This window comes from Cyprinodon tularosa, unplaced genomic scaffold (assembly GCF_016077235.1).
Source record: "Cyprinodon tularosa strain WSP-4 unplaced genomic scaffold, ASM1607723v1 ctg469, whole genome shotgun sequence".
In the NCBI taxonomy this organism is placed as follows: Eukaryota; Metazoa; Chordata; class Actinopteri; order Cyprinodontiformes; family Cyprinodontidae; genus Cyprinodon; species Cyprinodon tularosa.
This window is the reverse complement of record NW_024039195.1, coordinates 397509-422370: the sequence shown is the minus strand read 5'-3', so window position 1 is coordinate 422370 and position 24862 is coordinate 397509. Positions and strand designations below refer to the sequence as shown.

Sequence of the window (24862 nt, the reverse complement as noted above, 5' to 3'; positions counted from 1 at the left end):
GATCACTTCCTGGAGAAGATCCCTGTTTGTTGGCTCCTGTTTTGTCCGTCTCTGTTTGAGAACCGACCACAGGCCCAATTTGGACATGTTCTGATCCAAAGCTCGTTCATGCTGGAAATTCAACATATCATCACAAAGCTGGTCCTGGATGGTACAAAGAAATGTCTCCTGAAGAAAGTGTGGATCCCTGTTCCATGTTGGTGTTTTGGAGCAAATATGGGGAGGTCCACTCTTTCAAAGAAGTAAGCTCTCACATGGAGCCTTTCAAGATGCAGGACGACTGGAAGCCGATCAGATGGAACACTACTCAGTGAACGTAGCTATGCTCCTTGGTTTTCCTGTATAGTTCCAGTCTGTTCTTTTCCTAGAAGCTCATCCTCTTCCTAGTAGCACCCTCCTCAGCATGAGATGGTTCTCCAGGTAAATGAACCCTCTAGGGTTCTAAAAACTAATCATGGCTGCAGGCTTTCTGAGTTAACACAGAATCTTAATTTTAGAAACCTGCTAAGAAGATCAAGCTGACAGTTTTCTGGGTCTGAAGACCAGGATGTGGTTTAATTCTCAGATGTTGGAACTCACATAAACACTGAGCTCCAGATTTTTCATAGCCGGGCAAACATTGACACACTAGCTTCCCTGACAGAGCTTCCTCCATACAGCGAGAGTTCTGCTGGCAGCCAAGGGCTGCACATTCTGGTAACTCTGAAAGACAAGACGGGGATGGGGTCGGATGGGAGGAACCAGTAACTACAGCGTTCTAATGATACATGGGTCCATGTGTGGCTACAGCAGAGGAACTCACCCTGGTCACAACTGGGACCTTTGTACCCAGAGAAGCAGGTGCAGCGGCCGTCACCTTTCAGTCCAGAAGAACAGAGGCCATGGACACATTTGCATTCTGAGACCAAAATCACAAAAAACATCATGTGACGATCTCTGACAGGACTGACTGATGTCAGGACATTAGGATCCAATGCATTGCAAAAAATGCATATCTTTTTTCTTAAAACAAGTGCATTTTTTCTTGAATTGAGGAGGAAAATTAGACATTTTGCCAATGGAACAAGACAATTTACATTTAAAATAAGAAAATACAATTCCATTGTCTTATTTCAAGTCCATAGTATCCAATTATCTTTTGGAAATAGTCCCATTGGCAAACTATCCCATTTAACTACTCAAATTGAGGGTAAATACTCTTAATATAAGAAATGTTTCACTTATTTCTTGATATTTTTTCCAGTGTGGTACCTGAGCTGCAGGTGGGTCCGTAACGTCCAGGTTCACAGTCCTCACAGGCAGTCCCTGCAAAACCAACCTGAACCACACAGATACATCATGAGCACCAGAAGACGGTTCTATAGCGACTGCAGAAGGTTGTGTGCTTAGTTATTGGTTTTATTTAGAAGATTCCGAAAAGTCTTGGGGCATTGACTTTATAGAAGTGATATATGGTATTGGAACTGGTTTAAATGTTGTAACCAGATACACTAGAACGATCAAGTGGACCACACAGATTATCGGTTCTCAACAATCTGGGCACCTTCTAACCAGCTAATGACTCTGCAAGTTGTTGGAGCTTATTTTAAGGGTTCTAAAGGGTTCTCAGGTTCTGAAGGTCCTGGAAATAATTTATTAATCCTGGAGGTTTGTAGGTTTGTTTACAAAGGAATCTAGAAACCTAGGAAAACTGAGACTACATTGCAGTCCCCGGCATGTTTTAGGTTTGTCTGTATCAGATGGCTAAAGCAGCTCTTGAGCATGTCCTTAGGATCTTCAGGGTTCTGGGAATTATGCCTTTCTAAAGCCCAAATTGAACATTAAAGGAAAAGTCCGGTCATATTCAGAATTCAAACTTCTGAAAGTACTTTAAATATGAAAATATTACAAACTGTTCAATAAGTGAAAGAGTGTTTTTAATTAAGAGTAATTTTCATTTGAATGTGCTTTACTGGAAGCATCCATGTTTGTCAAAGAACACTACTGCCACCTAGTGGTTTGTGACGTCACGGTGCGGTATCGGCTGTTGATCAAGTCCCAGTGCTGTATCTGGTGTTTGTCACAACCTGCTATTATCCAAGTCAACTTGAAAACATTCTTCTTCCAAATGTTGGCTACATATTACGGGTTTTTTTATAGCCAGAAGTTCGATGGCAAATCCTCCCTCTTCTAGTTGGCAATCCAACAAAAAACCCTTCCGTAGAGGCTCAGGAATGTGCACGTGGGACAATGCACATGGGCATTGTCAGTTTCACTATAGCTCTGGTGAATTTCAATGGTGAAGTCCTCTGGAAATCTTCAATAATTGTTGTTGATTGCAGATGTGTCTAGTAGTTCCCATTGATTTTGCTTGTAAAGCGGGGAGAATGGCGCTAGGCTTACCGCACCGTGACGTCACTGCTGGAAGATGGCAGGAGGGAGGGGTTACTATATTTGGGCAAAAATGGCCAAACCCAGCTCAGTGATTGCAACGGAAACCATTTTTAAAAATTTCTTACTGATTAATTCTAAACTCATTAAATCCCGTATTAGTTTTAGGTATAAATAATGATCCATCGATTATTCCTTACTGACTGGACTTTTCCTTTAAGGTTGCTGGTACCAGATTGGCTCCTCATGGGTCAGTGGTGGGGCCTTGTGGGAACCTGTATGATAAATTTCCCAGAAATATGAGGATATTCTCAGGCCTTACAGGTCCTCATGGGGGCCAGTCAACTAATGTAAACTTTACCTTTTTGGGTTGAGGGTTAGGTATGTGTTGGTAAAATGTGTTGGTGAAATAGATGAAATAGATGGGCGTCAATAGAAAGTCCTCGCAAACATAGCAGAACTCAGATCTGTGTGTGTCTCACCTGGCAGCTGCAGGTGCCGTTCCCTCCTAACCCATCGGAGCAGACCCCTCTGCTGCTGCAGGGTCTGTCAGCCCGATCAGGACACTCTGAAACAAAAACACAGGAAGCTGACAACACCAGTTTGCGGATCACTACCAACCCCCCCCTTCCTGTTAATCTAATCTGGTCCTTGTCCTCTGCTCCCTTTTATCTTCATGTCATCACCTCTCCAGTGTTGTGAACATGGAACAGAACCAGGAGGATTTTCCCTGTGGAGATGGTAGAACCCGGACTAAGAGACTCAGAGTCTCCTCGGGTCTATGACCCAAAGGAAACGGCTCCCGTCTGAATGTGTCTCTCAGCAGATCGTGTTCAACCTTAGAAACTGGCTGGTCTGAGTCCAGATTTAGTTTTTGAGTGACTCAAAGAATGAATCAGCAGATTTCTGTCTTGCTGACAGTCTGCAGAGAGGAAGGAAGTCCTGATTCCTGGAGGATGGTCTGCCTCCTGCAGGATTGAATCTCTGTTACCTGGAAATGAGGCAGACGGGTCAGGCTGCTGTTCACTGTCAGTGTGAAGCTCTGCAGTATCAGCAAGGCCTTCGCTGTTGATTCTGGTCCATTTTTTCAGATTAGATCAGGCTTGTTGACATCAATGATTTATCAAAATCTGACTTGAACTGTTGTTCTCCAGAAACATCAGCAGCTAAAGCTGTACCACGAGGAGTGAAACATTCTAAACCCCAAAGGTACTGACCCATACAGTCCGGACCCCAGAAACCCGGGCAACACCTCTTGACCTGCACCTCCTTTTCGCATTCGAAGGAGCAGCCGCTGATTGTCAAATCCGTACCGCTGCTGGTCTTCATGTGGTACCTGCAGGACAGGATAATTCAGAGGATCAGTTGGACCAAACCAGCTGGTTCTCTGTTCTAAACCAGAACATCTCAGTGTCGCTGTGACCCACTTGCAGCCGAGGATCAGGAGTCCTGGAGTCCTTCTGAATCCTGATGGACAGGAAAACAACTTGGAGATGCTGCAGGAATGACAGGCCATCTGGGTCTTCAGCAGTGTTGTGTTTGAGCAGAACCTCTTTGGAATGAAGACAAGAACCCATTTCAAAGATTTCTCCTTAAATCTCTTGTTTTGGATCTGCTATCTTCCCTGGAGGTTTGGAGAACCAAGGTGGTTCTAAACATCCTCCATCTTCTGCTTTGTCTTACAACTCATCAAGTGGTTCTAAGAGCCTAACCTGCTACTTACCTACCACCTGACCCGCCCAGAACCTGAGACTCACCGGTACCTTTAGAGTCCGACAACATCGACAGGAACATAGGAGAAGAACCGGACCTGCAGTCCCTCTCATCTCTAAGATCTAGTACCACTGCATACAGCAGCCTGTGGAAACTCATCTAGAACATTGTCTAGAACCCTGCTTTAGAGCACTGTAGAACATCTATCAGCAGCTTCTAGAGCATCCTCCAACAGGCTGTAGAACCTGCTCTAGAACCCTGTAGTGTGAAAACCCTGCTCTGGAACCTCCCCCAGAATCTTGAGGAGGTTCTACAGGATTCCTCCAACCTTAATACCAAGAAGCTCCTTGGACACCACACCCTGAGATCTCAGGATTATTGGACAGGCAGGTGGACCAGAGGCGGTTCAGTAAAGCACGGTGGTGGCAGGCGGCTTGGATCTCCTCTTCTTTCAAAGCAGCGCAGATTCAGATACTTTAAGGAACATCTGCTACCTTTAAGGTCACATCTTCTCCAGGAACATCCAGAGATTTTCATCAAGGTTCTGGATGAGAAGGAGGAGGGTACAGCTGCTGTGCGGCCTTGTCCTCCTCAGACACAGAGAACATGTGTTTGGTGAGACCGGTGCAGGATACCTCCTGGAATTCTTCAGTGCTTGGCATGAAAACAGAACCGTTCCCAGCAGGAATAATTCCTGGTTCTGAAGAACCTACTTTACATTTTAAAATGCAGTGAAGCTGAGATGTTTCTGCTTCTTGACGAGAAAATAAATGAACTTTTATTTCACAGATGATTGAGAAAGAAAAAATGTTAATCAGAGAAAACAGAATAATCATCATCATTATCATCATCTGTAGAATCTTCCAGATCCTGCAGAATTGTGTTCAGGAGAACCTGGTTTTTGGTTCTTACCTGCTGTGAGGCGGCTGACGCCACCATCATAGAAGCCAGCAGCAGCTGTAAATGCAGTCGGACCTCCATCTCTACTGGTGTCCAACTCGCCCGGAGCGACTCTTTTTAGGGCTTCCTCCACCCCTCCCTCCCGTTTCCTGAAAACCGGTCCTGAGGGAAAACCGCTGAGCTGCAGCTTTATACACAAACACCCACAGGAAGATGGATCATTCTGCATGTTTGAAAGTTACACAAGAAACAAACGGGACATCAAACCCATCATTTCTAGACTCAAACTGTTTCCAGGTGCAACATTTAGGAGCGAAGGTGGCCTTTACTGTCAGGGCGCCCCGGACAGAGCAGAACAAGGATCCAGGATTTATTTCTACATCGTAAAAGGTTCCCAGCCCCTATGGGCTCAGGAGACACACAAACAAAATCAAAGATGCAGACAAAGAAAAACATGAACACCCTTCAAACATTAAGTTTATTTAGTTGAAGATTTCAGGCTTTTGAAACATGAAGAACTTTATCAAACAATTAATTTCTGAGAATCATATATATAAAGGAAAATAAATCTAAGTGAATTTCATTGAAATCACATTAGGAACATTTTGAGTAAAAAAGGTCCAGTTTCTGTTGCTTAAGGCAAAGAACCAGACCTATAGATTAGGATGTGCCATAAAACTCTTGCAAGTCTAAAGAAATCTGTTGGAAAATCCCTACAGAAAATGTATTTTGTTAATCTCTAATCTGGCATATTAACCTGTTCCATAATCTCACCCTATCTGCAATATTTCTGTCTTTACCCGGGTCCCATCCCATATGTCCATATAAGGCCAGTGTGGGAGTGTTTCTGTTAAACCTGGGATAACAGCAGGACTCTGCATTTTCTCTCTGTGGGTTTATCAGTGAAGCCAGACTCCTGCTGGATCATCCAGACCTAGAAAAGGAATTATTGGTTTTGAGAGCAGAATATGACAAGTATTCAGGTTCCATTGCAGCAGCAAGTCTTTTGCGACTCAAACATTTTCTGAACAGGGTAACAAAGCGGGCAAACTACTGGCATGGCAAATAAAACAGTTGGAAACAAAAGAAATAATCACATCTATTATATCAAATGATTTAATCTTACAGGATCCCCAATAAATTAATGTAGCCTTTAAGAACTACTATGAATAATTGTGTAAAACACAAATAAACATAAAATTAGAAAACATAAATCAGTTTTTAGGAAACCTAAATATATCTAAATTCTATAAGGAAGACAAGCACAACTAGAATCAAGAAATTACAACAGAAGAAATAGGACAAGCCATTGAGATTTATAGAAGAACTTCAAAAACACAAGCTTTTTTCCACATTATTAGACATGTTTAAAGAAATTTTCCCCCTCAATAAATGCCGCCATGATAATCCATCCTATTACCGAAGCCAGGTAAGCTCCAAATAAATGTGAGAATTTTAGGCTGATTAGTTTATTGAATTCAGATTTAAAGATAATCTCCAAGGTTCTAGCACGGCGATTACGAAGGGTTTTACCAAAATCAATTGACAGAGATCAAAATGCTTTTATTTTGTTGAGCAAAGGCTTTCATAATGTGAGGCGAGTATTAAATATAATTCATTATAATAAAGGAACTTCAGACTCAGCTCTTTTATCATTAGATGCTGAAAAGGCGTTTGATAGGGTTCACTGGGAATATCTTTTTCAAGTTATGGAAAATTTTAATTGTGGAAACAATTTCAGCTGAAATCTTAACTAACATAAACATATCTAAGCCAATAAAGATTAATAAAGGCTGCAGACAGGGCTGCCCATTGTCACCTTTACTATTCACTTTGGCAATAGAGCCTTTTGCTACTGTGATTCGCTCACACCCTCACCTCACTGGAATTACTGTTGGACCTATACAGCATAGGATCTCCTCGTTCGCAGATGATGTTATTTTTTCATATATAATTAAATCAATCAATACAAATTATCATGGAAATAATTAAATAATTTAAGAGATTTCTGGATACAAAATAAACAAAAAAAAAAAGTCTTCTAGTCTTTTAATGAACGCAAATGAAAGAACCAACCCATCTTCAAATGTCTTTCAGTTAAAATAGTTAACGATTTTAAATATTTAGGGGTAAACATTGTTTAAGATCTTGATCAGGTTGTTGCGACCAATTATGAACATATATTGAACGAAGTAGATAGTTCATTTTAAAGATAGATGCCATTACCAGTATCTATGATTGGAAGAATAAATATAATAAAAGTGAATATATTACCAAAGGTACTTTCAGAATGATGCTTTTCCAGCTCCTCCTGAATTCTTCTCACAAATTAAGAAAAAGATGTTACGTATCCTATGGAACAACAGGAAGTCCAGCCTTTTGACCGAGGAAGCCTGAAGTGCCAGAATTTTCCCTTATATTACTATGCTGTGCAGTTGAGGTCAATGATGTTTCATTACAGTAATCCTTCTTTACATTGGATTGATATGGAGACTCAGGATTTAAATGTAACTCTCCTTTCATATTTGTATTTAAATCCAACATTAAAGCTTCTTAAATATACTAAAAATCTGTTTCTTGACAATATGGTAAGAGTATGGAGACATGGAAATAGAATTTTAAATGAAACAAATTGTTTCTTTATGAACCAGACTAAGACATACTAATGAACTTTCAAGATCTGCAGCATGGATAAGAAACATTTCTTTAAATATCTTCAACTCAGAACGAATCAAAATAATGAGTTGACGAAGCCTGCCATCTCAACTTTAGAAAGAATGTTAACAAAGGACAGTTTGAAGAAAGGTATAGTGGCGGAATTTTATAACTCGATGTTTCAGAAGGATCTCATGATAGACTTAAGGTTTGGAAAGAAGACTTATGGATAGAGTTAACAGGAAGATTAGCAGGCAGCATGTAAATTGGCCCACACCAGCTCTATTAATACATCTCTTTAAACGATTCAATATAAATGGCTAATGCGGATTTACATAACACCAGTAGACCTTAATAGGTATAACGGGGGACGTATGTTCAAAATGCACAGAGGAAAGAGGGACTCTGGTTCACTGGATGTGGCATTGCAGGGAAATTATACGGTTTGGAAAGGCGTAAAGGATGTCATAGAAAAAATTATTTCCAAAGAAATAGTTTTTGAGCCAAGGGTGTTTGTGTTTGGATTATACCCTGGAAAACATATTTACACAAAAAATAAGTGTTTATAAACTGAAGTTTGCTTAATGGGCATAGATGTGTATCAGTGTTTTAGAAAAAGACTCACAGACCGACCATAAACCAATGGCAGCAGATGTTATCTGTCCTCCCTCTGGAGAAGATGATGTATATATTAAAGAGCAAACAGGACCTGTTTGAGTCTATCTGGAATTCCTTCATTAATTATGTCCAGAATTCGAATATCTCAGAAGACGGTGCAAGTGATTGAAGAACATGTGAACTGCAGTTCCAAAAGACTATTTATTTGAGGACATATACTGTCAAATTTAATTCTCAGTATAAGAAGTTAAGTACGAAATGTGATCAGTCGCATTGGAACCAATATTGTGTAAGGGCAATCTGTTGCCTTTTTTTGTTTGTATTTTATTTTAACTTGAACTAAACTAAACTGCCAAAATTGTAATATTCATCTTCTTCCCTGGATACGTGGAAGAAGATGGATGGATGTAAACAGCGAAACCAGATTTATGTCAGAGTTACACCTCCTGTTCACCTCAGGTGGTTCTGACCTTACGCTCTATCTGCTTATGGAGTAAATATTGTTCTTATTGTTGCAAAGAAAGAACAGGATTTATAAAAAATTTTTATCCAGCAATTAAACTTTTAAACTTAGAATGTAAGGAAAAGTTTAAAAGTTTAGATTCCTTAGATTGTATTTTTTGTTTTATTATTTTGTCATATTTTCTTTTTTCAATTTTTATCTTTTCAAATGCTTTTTACTGATTAAATATGTTTAAATGTAGATCTTTCCAAGGTATTTAGAAAATATTAGATATTTTACAGATTTTATACATATATACATATATACATATATATATATATATATATATGTATATATGTATATATATATATATATATATATATATATATATATATATATATATATATACATATATATATATATGTATATATGTATATATGTATATATATATATATATGTATATATGTATATATATATATATATATATATATATATATATATATATATATATATATATATATATATATATATATGTATATATATATATATATATATATATATATATAATTTTTTTTATTATTGTTAAATGAATTGCGTTCTTACTGCATTTTCCAGATCAAAAACACATTAGATTTAAATCAAGCTTGAATAACAGAGGTGATCTGTGAAAACATGATTTAAAAAGAATGAACTTCATAAAACTCAATCGGAAAAGTTTATGTTGGAAAAATTGAAAAACATGAAATAAAAAAAAGTGAAACCAATAAAATAAAAAATAAATTATTTAAAAAAAAGAACCTACGATAAAAAATAATAATAATAATAATAATACATTTTATTTGAAAGCGCCTTATCACAACACCCAAGGACACTGTACAGGCAGATAAAAACATTAAAAACAGGGAGCTAAAAAGTACAAGCATAAGATGCCACAGAAAACAAAACAGCAGAAAGTAAAATAAAACCAAAGGAAGAAAAGGAAGAGAACAATATTGAAGTGATGCGTAGGAACTAGATGGGATAGGACTGTCTGAACAGGAAAGTTTTGAGTCTGGATTTGAAAAGAGGGAAGGAGTCCAGAGTACGGAGATCCGGAGGGAGGGAGTTCCAGAGGTGGGGAGCAGAGCGACTAAATGCCTGGTTCCCCATTGTGACCAGACGGGCCGAGGGAACGGAGAGCTGGAAGGAGTGGGAGGATCTTAGGGAGCGGGTGGGAGTTTTAACGTGAAGGAGATCTGAGATGTAAGATGGAGCCAAGCTGTGAAGGGCCTTGAAGGGAAAATGAGAGAACAGCAAAGTTACTTTAATCTTTTTCTGATTAAAGCTTTTTTCAAACTCCTATTTGGATTGCCTTTTTTTCATTTACAAAATGTGTTTGTGCTTGTAATAATGGGATGAAATTCCTCCATATCTGCTGAGCCTGATCAGGTCTGGATGCAGGCAGAACCTTATTCAGGCGTGCAGAAAATCCGGCTTGGATCATTAGATGGAGAAAGTTTGTGGGTATTTTTTTTTTTATTTGATAGTTTCCAATCATTTAGGTCGGCATATGCTCCAAAGATTTAAGATCAGATTGCCATACGCCTAAAAACAAATAAAATAAAAAAAGTATGTAATTAAATAGTTTTTTTTACAAAACTAAAGGGATAAATGGGTATTGACTATGGGTATGCTGGTCTGACCAGGTATGCTCATCTGATAGAACAGGCCTTCCTGTGAGGTTATGGATCAGCAGCTGCATGGACGTCTCTCTGGACTCTGGCTGCTTCGTTTTAGTCAGGAGGAATGGACTCTAGAAGCTGAGTGAACCGGTGCCATACCGGCATCCCACAGAACCGGCCTCAGTCGGACCTTTGATACCAGGACAGCCCCTGTCTGTCATTGGACAATTAAAGCTCCAAACTTCCCTGCAGACAGAAACCAGAATTTCTGGGATCTGCTGTAGGTTTCTTCCCTGGATGCCGGCGGTCCAAAATGAGGTCTGATGCTTTGATGGTCTCTGTTCTGGTTTCAACATGTCTGCTGTTGTGTGTGGATTGGTGAACTTTGACCCTAAATGAATAGAATGGAATGTAGTGCAGCCAGGAGCCTTAGGTCAGGCCTCAGTCCCTACATGGCACTCGATAGACCCGGTCCAGTTGGGTTTTAGAATAGCAGGAAATCCTGGAGAGTAAATAGGAACCTGAGCTTTGTTTTCCGCCAAACTTTGTGCTTCCTCATCAAACTGGGCTGATAACACTGACTGTCAGAGTGCTGACTCAGGAAACTAGAACACAGCATCTGTCCCAGAGTAAGGATGCAGCAGGGAAAAGGAACCAAAGGAGGAGCAAAAACTCATCTTCATTCAGAACATTGATCCAAAAACAACTGGTGTTACTTTGGTTCTGGGGGTGTTCTCTGCCAGGCTCAGAGCTGGACCTTTCCGGGGTTCTCCACACCTTTAACAACCAACAGCATCGTTTCCTCAGACTAGATGGACCACTGATCTCTATTTATTCACTGGATTACTGATTGCCTGTTGGTAGTATGGGGTTGAGGTGAAGCCAACGCCCGCCATATTGGTACTCCCTAGTTAGACCCGTCTCAATGTAAACAATACGTGCACTACAGCATCAAACAACGATGATGTTCTCATTTTCAGGGGGAATTAAAACTCTTAAAATAAAGCTAAATTCATCACTTTGTGACACACTGGCTGTTTCATAGCATCAGTAGATTCATTTAACCTAAGATTTTTTTTAAAAATAGGCACATCACATTGCATATTCATTATGAAGTCAATGAAGTCTATAAATCATGTAATATGACATATTATAAAAATCCATTACAACAAAATGAATGTGTTAATGGCGCATAATAATACAGATGTAGGAGATAAGCCTGTTTTTAAGTGTAGACCTGTTTCTCTGACTGTGACTAACTGGATGTGCTCTCTTCATCCTCTGACATGGGAGCTAGCTCGGAGCTCATCTGCCTGGCTGTGTGTTTCCTGGATGGGGCTGCCTTTTACAGTTGCTTTTTGTATCTCTGCTTCTGTCTCCTTGAACCCGCAGATGGCCGCTCACACTGAGCCTGGTTCTGCTGGAGGTTTCTCCTGTTAAAAGCTTTTAACTCTCCACTTTTTCTCTCCACTGTCGCTCCAAGCATGCTTAGTGTGAGCCATTGCCTTCGAGTTAATGCAATCAACTGGTTTTCCTTAGCCAGAAAACTTTGAATTAATCTAATTGCATGATCTGTTGAACTGTAAAGTGTCTTGAGATGACGTGTGTTGGCGCTATAGAAATAAACTGAATTGATGTGCCAAAAGTGCCAAATTGATGATGTATATGTAATACATGTATATATAAAATTGTTATGGTAATTACATATTACATATAATTTCAGGATTTCATATCAAGACTGAATTTCAAGTATTTGTCTGTTAATGCTAGAGTGTTTTCATATTTATTTCACAATTGTGCATGTTTGATGCCATATGCTTTAATGCTGTGTCTGTGCATCAGTCTTTAAAAATGTTTGAGTTGTTTTTTTCCCACCCAAAATATCATGCAATATACTTCAGCTCATGACTTCTCCAAATGAGAAATACAACAAACACTACAAAAACTACAGCGTCATCCATTTAAAGAAGAACTACTACATTGACATTTCACAGTGGATTACTTTCTATTTTCTAACATTATACACAAAGTCAGTGGCTAACTCAGTCAATATGTTTGAGTCAGTCTGAGATAGCCAGACTAATGTTACACCGGCATATATGTGGATTTTCTTGGTTAGTTCACCCACTGACTGTGAAATTACCTAGGAAACATCTTCCCACAGCCGACAAACTGCTTGTTTCTGCAGCCAAATGCTACACAGGTAGGCATTTTTACAGCGCAACTGAGGGCAGGTGTGGGGAGTACCAATATGGAAGCCGGTGGCTTCATTTTTTTCTGGCAATCAGCAATCCAGTGCATAAATAGAGGGCATTGAGATGGATGGAGAGCAGCTCCGCCTGCAGGCAGAAAAGGTGGACTGAACCTTCAGATAATCGCAGAACATCTTAGAACACACTGTGACGTTCTTTCCCTTTTCCATCACAACCGGCCTTTACCTCTGCAGCAGCTGGAGCTACTGGAGCTTATGATTCCGATGGATGCTGACCAAATGCTGAAGGTTTGGGCGGTCCTGACCCAGCCCAGTGACCTCTTTTGGGACCAGCAGCAGAGGAGATCTCTGAGGAATCTTCCCACAGGAACATCTGCAGCAGGTCCTGGGAGGCAGGAACGGTTCTGCTGGAGCGATCCAGCCACTCTACAGAGGACGCTGCTGTATTCAGTATCTGGTTCTTCCAGGTCCGATCCATATGTCAGGACTACAGGAGTTGAGGTAAATCCAGATCTTCATCCTTCTGCTCTACCACAGACTGCAGCTCTAAGGCACTAAGGTCCTGGAGACTTACCCTGACCGTGATCCAGGCTAAACCAACCGGGACAAACAACCCGACAGCAAGTTCTGGACATAAATAAAGTTTATTGACAAAAACAAATATTTATTTGCTTGTTCAGAGAAAAACCAGTGATTAGAAACGAGTTGGTTCAGAGCTGCAGCTCACATGGAGAACTTGATGAGCTGGAACCCATCCAGGCATTGTACCTTGATGTACTACTGTATAAAACCTTGAACTCAACACTATTTCTGACATTTTGAACTGAAAAAGCTTCCTGGATGGGAAGCTAAATGTCTTCAAACTTAGAAACAAAGTCCAGTGGATTGTTTTTTTTTTACTTTTTTTGGAATGACTATGACCTGGATGAATCTTAAATAGCATATTGGTCTCCATGCATGCAGAATCGGGTCGCACTAGCCCGGCCATCATGTACGTGAAAGATGCGTGAGGTTGGGATGAGGCTAAACATGGAGAAACTGGGTCCGATGCTGGATCCAAAGCCCCCTCAGCCCCAGCTGGTGGTTTAAGAGGGTCTCCCAGAGTTTTCACCGGTGTGGTTCTGTCAGCTCTACGTCATTAAATCACAGGTTCTACTATGCCAACATAAACTGGACTGTGTATTAGTATCCTAAGCACTTGTTATCGACAAGTACACAGCTGAAGATACTTTTACTGGTACTCTAAACCAAATGTTATTGGTAGATCACTGGTTCTACTCAAAGTCCTTGTTTGGTCTGCACAGGCGGCACAGAGAAGACCTGGAGGAGGTCCGAGTCCAGCCTTAAGGCTGCTTCCAGTCATGCAGCCTTTAAATGACCAGCAGCTGTTGGACCTGGATATTCACCCTGACCTGGCGGGAAGTCTCCGTCCATATGGGATCGTCTCTGCTTTACTCCCAGATGCCGAAGGTGTGACGTCCTTAACGGGCCTGGACCTATTTACAGGTGTGCATGTCGTTCATGCTCTCGCACCGCCTGCAGCGGACGAAGCAGCACCAAACAAACTTGCACTCGCAGCGTTCAATGTTCCTCACCACGTGAGTGTTGTAGCCTCTGCCGCAGCAGAGCAGGTTACAGCCGTCCGGCCCGGAGGACGCCCTGTTGCAGCGGCGCCCCCTGGTGCCAGCGATGCCCCGCCGTTTGTCCTCCAGGCAGTAGTTCGGAGACTTGTTCAGGTAGATGAGTTGGTGTTTGTTGAGCGGACGGCGTTGGTCCTTTTTCCTTATCTTCTTCCTGGAGCGGTTCGACATCTGGATGCTCTGCTCGTATCGCTCCTTCAGGTAAGAGCCGACGCGTCTGAACGGCGCCATTGACCTCCAACAGGTCTTCACGCCGCAGGAACCAGAAATGCCGTGACAGCGACACTCTGTGGACATGGTCCTCTCGATGGCCTGCAGGGAAAAACAATGACTGAGCTGAGAGATGGATCCAGGTGGGGCAACATACAGCGAGCTGTCAGAACCAAACCCAAACTGGTTTAGAGGGTCTGGAAGGAGTTCTACCAACATCTACTCAGAGGTCGACTTCTTATCCTGAAGATTTTGGTCACTTTAAGTAAACTTTAACATTTGAAAACAGTGTAAAATTTAGAAAATGTGGGATTTGAATTCTCAAGTCGTTAAGATCTTGACCCACTGTGGTGGAACAGAACCTTGCCGCACCCTCCTCACTTTGACCAGTGTTCCCAGCAGAGAGGGAACCGACCTGTCGAGTCTACTTGGGTCAGGTCTATGATGTCCTCACCTGTCGGCCGGCTTCACTGTTGTGCTGGTTCATGGTGCTCAGCGTGTAACTGGTCAGGCTCGACAGGTTCTTAACAGAGTGCTCCATGAACTTGCGGCTGAACCAGGTTCCAAACTGGATGTTGTCCGAGCAGCCCCCCCACTGCCACGCTTCGGCTGCCGTCTCGCCCCCACCGCTGCCTCGCAGGTGAGCGTCACAGCCGCACACCGTCATGTTGCCCTGGCTGCAGGAGCGGGTGATGGAGTGAACCAGGCCTGCCGCCATCACGGCGTAGATGAACGCCGTCTCTTTGGTTCCTGTTGGGTGCAGAGAGAAACCTGCAGTGAAAACACTTCCTTTGCATTATTAGCTGCTGACATGGACTTGGAGGGAGGGTTAGGGTCCATCCAACCCTTACAGTTGAACCTTTAACAACATGCAGTTATTTTGTTTGGCCACTTGGGGGCAGACTTGGATCAGTTTTCAGCCACTCATCCTTCAGCAGTGGCCTTGATATTAAATTTTGTCCCTTTGTCAGAGCAGATCCTCTGAAACCTGACCTAACCAATGATCGCTATTTATTCAATGGAATGCTGATAGCCCATTGGTAGAACGGGGTGGAGTGACGCCACCGGCAATCTAAACATTACGTGCGCTACAGCATCGAACAACGATGGTGTTCTCATTTTCAGGGGGACTTAAGACTTTTAAAATGAAGATAAATTCATCACTTTGACACACTGGCTGTTTGATAGCATCAGTAGATTACTTTAACTTCACATTGCATAGTCAGGATGAAGTCAATGAAGTCTAGAAATATATATATATATATATATATATATATATATATATATATATATATATATATATATATATATATATATATATATATATATATATATATATATAGGGGTCAAATATTTGAGTTGCTTTTTTTTCGTCAGTATTAGATTAAATATATTTCAGCACATTACTTTTTCAAATGAGAAATACAACAAACACTACAAAAATAACAGCATTATCCACTTAATAAAGAATTACTACATTGACATTTTACAGTGAATTACTTTCTATTTACTCTCTATTTTCTAACGTTGGACATAATGTCGATGGCTAACTCAGTCAATATCTTCCAGTCAGTCAGAGATAGCCAGACTAATGTTACGCTACACACTATACTATAGATACATCGGTGTATATGTGGATTTTCTTGGTTAGTTCATCCACTGACTGTGAAATTACCTGTGAAACATCTTCCCACAGCCGACTAACTGCTTGTTTCTGCAGCCAAATGCTACACAGGTAGGCCATTTAGCGGGGAGTACCAACAGTGGCGTTGGATGTAGGAGTTTGCCCTGAAATCGAAGGGTTGACTGTTCAAGCCCAGACTCCGACTTTCATTGTCGTTGTGTCCTTGGGCAAGACACTTCACCTGCATTGTCTACTGATGGTGGTCAGAGGGCCTGGTGGCGCCAGTGTACGGCAGCCCTGCTTCTGTCAGTGAGCCCCAGGGCAGCTGTGGCTACAATGTAGCTTGCCATCATCAGTGTGTGAGTGTGTGAGTGAATGGGTGAATTAATGTAGTGTAAAGCGCTTTGGTCAAGTCTCCTGACTTGGATAAAGGCGCTATATAAGTACATGCCATTTACCATTTTCCAATATGTCATTTCTTTGGGGGCAATCAGCAATCGAGTGAATACATAAGAATCAGCGGACCCCCCCCCCCCGAAATAAGGTGGTATTCTGGGAGTCAGAGTCTTTCTCAGGGACCCAAACAAACAATCTTGGCTCTGAATCCTTCAACCTCTCCAGGCCCAAACGCCTGGCTCTCTGCACACCAACCCATCTGAAAAATCAACCAAACTACCATAGAACATAGAGCAGCGGAACCACAGTCGGAGATACGAATCTGACCCTGCACTCTTTCCTGAAAACACAAAATCTGTTATTTCAGGACTGCAAGTTAGTTTGGAGAAGCTTTAACTGATGGGTCGCAGATTAGCATCACATGACTGGATTACAATGGGATATTAGGCTAATTTTAATCTGAAGTCAGATTCAAATAAACTTTAACCTGAAGTCATATTGAAATTAAACTTAAATCTGAACTTTAATCTAAACTTTATAGTTAGAATAAAATTAGACTTTAATCTAAAATCTGATTCAAATTTGACTAATCTGAAGTCAGCAAAATTTTATTTCAATTCAAAGTAAGATTTAAATCAAATTTCAACTTTAAATGAGACACAAATTAAACAAGAATCTAAAATTAAAACAAACTTTAATCTGAATTCAGATTCAAATTAAACTTTGTCTTCAACATTCAATCTAGAACTAAGTATCCTAAAGGTCCACATTGTTTGCAGTGTCATAAGTTCTGGTACCAAACTTACGGCTCTGGAAGCAAACCCACACATCCAGTCAGAGGAAAAGTAAATGCATCCATTAACCAGCAGATGTAGAAACACCTTTTCATCACCTAGATTCTTCTCTTTTTTCAGCCTCTCTAGATACGGTTCTGTGTTTTTGGGACAAAGTTTGGACCAAGCTGCAGATGGACTCACATTTCAGCCCTAAACATGCTGTCCTAAAGAGGAGCTGGGGCTCCACTTAGCGGCTGCCCAGATCCCCATTCCTCCACCACCGTGCTCGGCCAGGTGTGATGTTGGGTTTGGTTCTGTGCTGGTCACCAGTCAGCATAGGCGTTTTTAGACCATATTTGGGGGTGCTGACTCTTAAATCGAATCAGAGCACCTCTAAAATATAGTTTGTTTGTTTTTTTATATTGTATAAGCTTTTTAAATTGAAAAAAGTAAAACAAAAACATACTTGATTTAGAACAGTCTAAAAACAATAAAGTACTTGGATAAAAAAAAAATATATATATATATATATATATATATATATATATATATATATATATATATATATATATATATATATATGTATATATATATATTTTTTTTTTTTTTTTTTTTTTTTTTATTAAATTAAAATTGTGCCATTAATTTTCAATGAGGGTTCAATACAAATAATAATAATAATAATAAACAAACAAACAAAAAAGCAGGTAAACCAGCACGATGGAGCTCCTAAACAAAGATTCTGAGCAACACTTTGAGGGAATCACTGCAATCAGATGTTTTCTTAAATATTCAGTCAGATTTCTGCCTCTTGTTTCTTGGTGAAATGTTCAGGATCAAGGGGCTCTATTGTGTCTTGGACTGTTTTTTTAAATCATTATTATTTTTTAAATCACAATTCAAAATCAATATTTAAATCTATCAAATCATAATTTTGTATGTTTTTATTTATATATATATATATATACATATATATATATATATATTTTTTTTATTTATTTTTTATTTTTTTCAGTTTCTTGTTATTAGAATTGTGACTTTATCCTTTTCTTTATAGGGACTGTGTCTAATCTTTAAGCACAATTGTATATATTTATCTTGTTAAATATAATCCATTTTAGGATACAAGGATAAGGAGAGGAGCAAGGTGTAAGGCGAGGAAAAGCCAGGTAAGTTTCGCTACAGCCCGTCCAAGAAGACAAAAATATAGGAAGACAAAGCACAAAAGTCCCAGATACGATGTGTTGGTGAATGATAGAGTCAGTTATTGGCAAAAAGCACTGAGCACATTTCAAAAATGTAAAAAATGTAAGTAGAAAACAGTGAAATGTATCTTTTTCCGGGCGGCTCAGCACGCCCTAAACCTCTGATCCTAGAATGCTGCAGAATATTTTTTTTGTCGTATTGTCGTTTGTCATCAGATCACTGGAGGAGATCCTGGTCTGGTATGAACTACATGGGCCGCTCTGGCATTCCTATAAATATACTGGTGTGATAACTAAGTAAACATTTGATTGGTTTTTACTATACGTCTATTTTAAATTTATAGCCCCTCCTGAAGAAAACTCCACCTGCTGCCACTGGCCGAGACGCTACCGTTTACCAGTAAAAAAATGAACTTACAGCTCTGCCATCTTTCTGGCCATGATATACACCTCATAGGATCATCACCATCACACCATCATAGGATGGGCCCAAACACAAATGATAAACACAGACATGCATGAATGTTTTTTTGTTTTTTCTTTTACAGTTGCATATTTCAAGTTTTCAGTTTTCCAGTTCAAGTTTGCTGACAGATATTTATCAAAGATAAATAGTTCCTTTATCAGTAGTAGATTAGAGATGTACAGTTAAGTTCACAAGTGGGCCATTTCAATTCAGTTTGGTTCAGGTAGATATTTAATGATGCAGAAAATAACATCTGATTGTACAATTTATTTATGACAATTTAGCATAATAAATAAGTGCTGTTAATAATTTTTTCACATGCTTGCATTAATTATCTGTGCCCATGCTTTTTTAAAATAAATAATTGCTCCAAAATTATTTTGCTTGCATGCAATGGCGCTCACTTTTGTTTTTGTTTTTTGTGTGCTCTATTGTGTCGCTGTATAGTATTGGGTCAGCTGAAGCCCCTGCCTCCTTTTCAAACTTCAGGATCTGACCTAGCATGTATAAATACAGGTAGGACTAATTAAAAGCACTTTTTAGAAAAGGCAAAGAAGAATATATACACATAGTTATATATATATATATATATATATATATATATATATATATATATATATATATATATATATATATATATATATATATATACAGGTGCTGGTCATAAAATTAGAATATCATGAAAAAGTAGATTGATTTCAGTAATTCCATTTAAAAAGTGAAACTTGTATATTATATTCATACATTACATACAAACTCATATATTTCAGATGTTTATTTTGTTTAATTTTGATGATTACAAATGACAACAAATGAAAATCTCAAATTCATCATATCAGAAAATTAGAATATTACTGAAGACCAATAAAAACAAAGGATTTATAGAAATGTTGGCCAACTGAAAAGTATGAACATGAAAAGTATGAGCATGTACAGCACTCAGTATTTAGTTGGGCCTCCTTTGGCCTGTATTACTGCAGCAATGCGGCGTGGCATGGAGTCGATCAGTCTGTGGCACTGCTCAGATGTTATGATAGCCCAGGTTGCTCTAATAGTGGCTTTTAGCTCTTCTGAATTGTTGGGTCTGGTGTATTGCATCTTCTTCTTCACAATACCCCATAGATTTTCTATGGGGTTAAGGTCAGGAGAGTTTGCTGGCCAATTAAGAACAGGGATACCATGGTCCTTCAACCAGGTACTGGTAGCTTTGGCACTGTGTGCAGGTGCCAAGTCCTGTTGGAAAATGAAATCTGCATCTCCAAAAAGTTGGTCAGCTGCAGGAAGCATGAAGTGCTCTAAAACTTCCTGGTATGTGGCTGCGTTGACCCTGGACCTCAGAAAACACAATGGACCAACACCAGCAGATGACATGGCACCCCAAACCATCACTGACTGTGGAAACTTTACACTGGACTTCAAGCAACGTGGATGAAGTGCCTCTCTTCTTTTCCTCCAGACTCTGGGACCTTGATTTCCAAAGGAAATGCAAAATTTACTTTCATCAGAGAACATGACTTTGGACCACTCACCAGCAGTCCAGTCCTGTTTCTCTTTAGCCCAGGCAAGACGCTTCTGACGCTGTCTGTGGTTCAAGAGTGGCTTGACACAAGGAATGCGACAGCAGAAACCCATGTCTTTCATACGTCTGTGTGTGGTGGTTCTTGAAGCACTCACTCCAGCTGCAGTCCACTCTTTGTGAATCTCCCCCACATTTTTGAATGGGTTTTGTTTCACAATCCTCTCCAGGGTGCGGTTATCTCTCTTGCTTGTACACTTTTTTCGACCACATCTTTTCCTTCCCTTCGCCTCTCTATTAATGTGCTTGGACACTGAGCTCTGTGAACAGCCAGCCTCTTTAGCGATGACCTTTTGTGTCTTGCCCTCCTTGTGCAAGGTGTCGATGGTCGTCTTTTGGACAACTGTCAAGTCAGCAGTCTTCCCCATGATTGTGTAGCCTATAGAACTAGACTGAAAGACCATTTAAAGGCTTTTGCAGGTGGTTTGAGTTAATTAGCTGATTAGAGTGTGGCACCAGGGGCCATCAATTTTGAACCTTTTCACAATATTCTAATTTTCTGATATGATGAATTTGAGATTTTCATTTGTTGTCATTTGTAATCATCAAAATTAAACAAAATAAACATCTGAAATATATGAGTTTGTATGTAATGTATGAATATAATATACAAGTTTCACTTTTTAAATGGAATTACTGAAATCAATCTACTTTTTCATGATATTCTAATTTTATGACCAGCACCTGTATATATAATTTTTTTATTCCAAAGAAATTAAAAACAATCCACCGGACTTTGTTTCCAAGTTTGAAGACATCTCGCTTCCCCCATCCAGGATGTTTTTTCAATTCAAAATGTCAGGAATAGCATTGAGTTCGAGGCTTTATACAGTGAAACCTTGTTTCCATGTTTTTAAAACAAAAACAACCCTTGGGTTAAAAAAATGTTTAAAAAAATATGAAAGCTTCTCCCTTATGAAACTGGTACATAATTTTTTTTAAGGCTTGTGACACAATATTGGAGCATGCAAAACACAGATCTCCCTTCACAAAGCCTCAGGAGGGCAAGATTTATTTACAAAAATAAATAATACTGTTCATGAATTTGTGGTTTATTTTTATAAAGTGCTTTTAATTATTTTTTTGTTGGCATTACTATAAATATACTGGTTTTAAAACTTATTTGATTTATTTTTGGTATAGTCTAATTTGAATCTTATAGCCCCCCCCTGGAGAAAACTCAACAAGCAGCTACTGGTTCTGATGCCATTTTAGCGAAAGGATTTTTATCAAAAATATAATTAATGTGCACAAATAAGGAATAGTTGTATTAACCATAGGCCTACATGTAAACAGAGTTTTATGTGCCCCCCAGGGGCCCTAGGCAACTGCCTAGTATTGCCTGATGGTAGATCCGGCCCTGTGTGTCACATAAATTGGACCTTCCATCAGAACCTTTCAATCCAGACTAAAATCTGCACATCTTAAATGAGCAGAATGAGTTTAGAAGGTGCGTGGGTCACTGTTGAATAACTCACCGCTCGTCAGTTCGTAGCCGAACACGGCCGTGGGCTCCCGGGTCGTGGAGCAGTTCCAGCGCTCCCGGCGGAACTGGTTCTGACACTCTGATACCGCCAGCTGGGCTCCGTCCCGGACGCTGGGCAGCAGGAAGGGCTTCCTGCGGCACAGCTCCCGCTGCCGGGCGCTCAGCACCGGGTCACCGCAGGACAGCTGCTCCGGGTCATCCGGAGGGGTCACACCCAGCCACCTGTGGAAGGCAGCGGCTGCAGTTAGCGCACACATCCCGGAGGAACCAGCAGAGCCGGGACATGAACTGAAACCAGAACCACAGCTGATGAACCGAATTTCTCAAGAGTTTCTAAACAGTCCCACCAATAAAAGACCCAAATTATTTAATGGATCCTTCTGATTAAATCCAGGAACTAATTAGAACCGGTTCCGGAAAAGGTGAATACTTCCAATGAAATTGCAGGTTCGGATTATTTGGGTCAGAACCATCAGAGAACATCACATTAATCTGCTTAATCTGGTTTAAAGGTTCTGAACTGTTCGGTGATTAAACTCTATTTTGGATCCAGACTGTAAATAAATTCCACATTCTGGATCACTTAGAGCTGATAAAGTGGCTGCAGGATGGTTCCGTTTAAACGGAACCGATCGGAGTTCTGATGCGTTCCGGATCCTACCTGAACAGGTGGGATCAGAACCTTTATGATCTGATTTCCCAGCAGGTCGGATCAATCCGGACCTCAGCAGAATTCGGTTCTGAAGAGACAAGTTGGAGGTTCCACAGTTCTGCGTTTGGTTCCTGATGTCAAAATGGGCTTTGCCGGACCGGTACCGGTACTCACATCCAGTTGGCCCTGCAGCACAGCGGGCAGACCGACACCAGCAGCAGCGTCAGGGCGCACATGGGTCGGACTCCAGAACTCCGGGGCTCCATCAGAACTCCTGGGATCCGCGGATCATCCTGGAAGCTGCAGGAAATCCGGTCCCGGTCCGCAAAGATCCCGATGCTCCACAAGTCGCTCCCCTCTGCAGGTCCAGCTGCGGCGAACCGGACCCAGTCCCAGTCCGGCCGATCCTGATTGGCCCAGCTCACCGAGGTGACGTCAGAGGCTGATCGTGATGCGCTGCTGAGCAAACAGTGCGCGCGCGCCAGTGAGAACGGAGGTTCTGTTCATCACACCGACCCAAAGCCAGAAGAACCGGGTCTGATCTATCCAGGATCCAGATAGTTCTGAAGAATGAACCCTAAAAACGAGACAAACCAGGAGGTTCTAACCTGGAAATAGCGTCTAGGGCCAAAGCACACAGAAGTGCTGCTGTGTTTCTGCCTTCTGGTTCTGTTGGAGGGTTTCCTCTCTGCTGTAACTACATGTCTCCCCAGAACCTGATCCAATCAGCCCGGTTTCCTTAGATGGAAACTATTTAAACTACATTTAACAAACAGAACCTGATTGGAACAGAACTCTAACCCCCGAAATGAACTGGACCTATTTGTCTTTAGACAACTGTGGTGGATCAGAACCAAGTGATACACTGGAATCAGGAAGAAAAGGACTCCGGAAATCTGAATAAAACTTTATTTAAAACAGGAGCTCAGAACCAATCTGAGAAATTCTGTAGAAAAATAGACAATTATATACAATCAGAACAACCAGACAACCGACCCATTCACAATCAGAACCATCAGACAACCGACCCATTCACAATCACAACCATCACACAACCGACCCATTCACAATCACAACCATCACACAACCGACCCATTCACAATCACAACCATCAGACAACCGACCCATTCACAATCACAACCATCACACAACCGACCCATTCACAATCACAACCATCACACAACCGACCCATTCACAATCACAACCATCAGACAACCGACCCATTCACAATCACAACCATCACACAACCGACCCATTCACAATCACAACCATCAGACAACCGACCCATTCACAATCACAACCATCACACAACCGACCCATTCACAATCACAACCATCACACAACCGACCCATTCACAATCAGAACCATCAGACAACCGACCCATTCACAATCACAACCATCACACAACCGACCCATTCACAATCAGAACCACCAGACAACCGACCCATTCACAATCAGAACCACCACACAACCGACCCATTCACAATCAGAACCATCACACAACCTACCCATTCACAATCACAACCATCACACAACCGACCCATTCACAATCACAACCATCACATAACCGACCCATTCGCAATCAGAACCATCACACAACCGACCCATTCGCAATCAAAACCATCACACAACCGACCCATTCACAATCACAACCATCACACAACCGACCCATTCACAATCAGAACCACCAGACAACCGACCCATTCACAATCAAAACCATCACACAACCGACCCATTCACAATCAGAACACCTAGACAACAGACCCATTCACAATCAGAACCAACACAACGACCATCACATCAGAACACCAGACAACCGACCCATTCACAATCAGAACCATCACACAACCGACCCATTCACAATCAGAACCATCACACAACCGACCCATTCACAATCAGAACCACCAGACAACCGACCCATTCACAATCAGAACCACCACACAACCGACCCATTCACAATCACAACCATCACACAACCGACCCATTCACAATCAGAACCACCAGACAACCGACCCATTCACAATCAGAACCACCACACAACCGACCCATTCGCAATCACAACCATCACATAACCAACCCATTCGCAATCAGAACCATCACACAACTGACCCATTCGCAATCACAACCATCACACAACCGACCCATTCACAATCACAACCATCACACAACCGACCCATTCACAATCAGAACCATCACACAACCTGACCCATTCACAATCAGAACCATCACACAACCGACCCATTCACAATCAGAAACCATC

The 24862-nt window shown here is 40.9% G+C and overlaps 2 protein-coding genes across 2 annotated transcripts in view; both read right to left on the bottom strand.

Moving 5' to 3' along the window:
- The window catches only part of stab2 (stabilin 2), a 51420-nt gene extending 38371 nt beyond the window's left edge, over positions 1-13049 (bottom strand). Inside the window, 9 exon segments of the mRNA XM_038301517.1 lie at positions 580-702; positions 803-898; positions 1252-1318; positions 2853-2938; positions 3588-3706; positions 3798-3922; positions 4996-5075; positions 5078-5145; positions 12877-13049. Coding sequence (XP_038157445.1) covers positions 580-702; positions 803-898; positions 1252-1318; positions 2853-2938; positions 3588-3706; positions 3798-3922; positions 4996-5075; positions 5078-5145; positions 12877-13049 — 937 coding nt within the window.
- On the bottom strand, positions 12847-24375 carry wnt16 (wingless-type MMTV integration site family, member 16). Its single transcript, XM_038301514.1, has 4 exons — positions 22777-24375; positions 21943-22172; positions 14876-15171; positions 12847-14523 (listed from the first exon to the last, which is right to left on the bottom strand). Exons 1-4 carry the CDS (start codon positions 22866-22868, stop codon positions 14068-14070), a joined length of 1074 nt encoding a protein of 357 aa, XP_038157442.1. The 5' UTR covers positions 22869-24375; the 3' UTR covers positions 12847-14067.
- Positions 24376-24862: the final 487 nt, after the last annotated feature.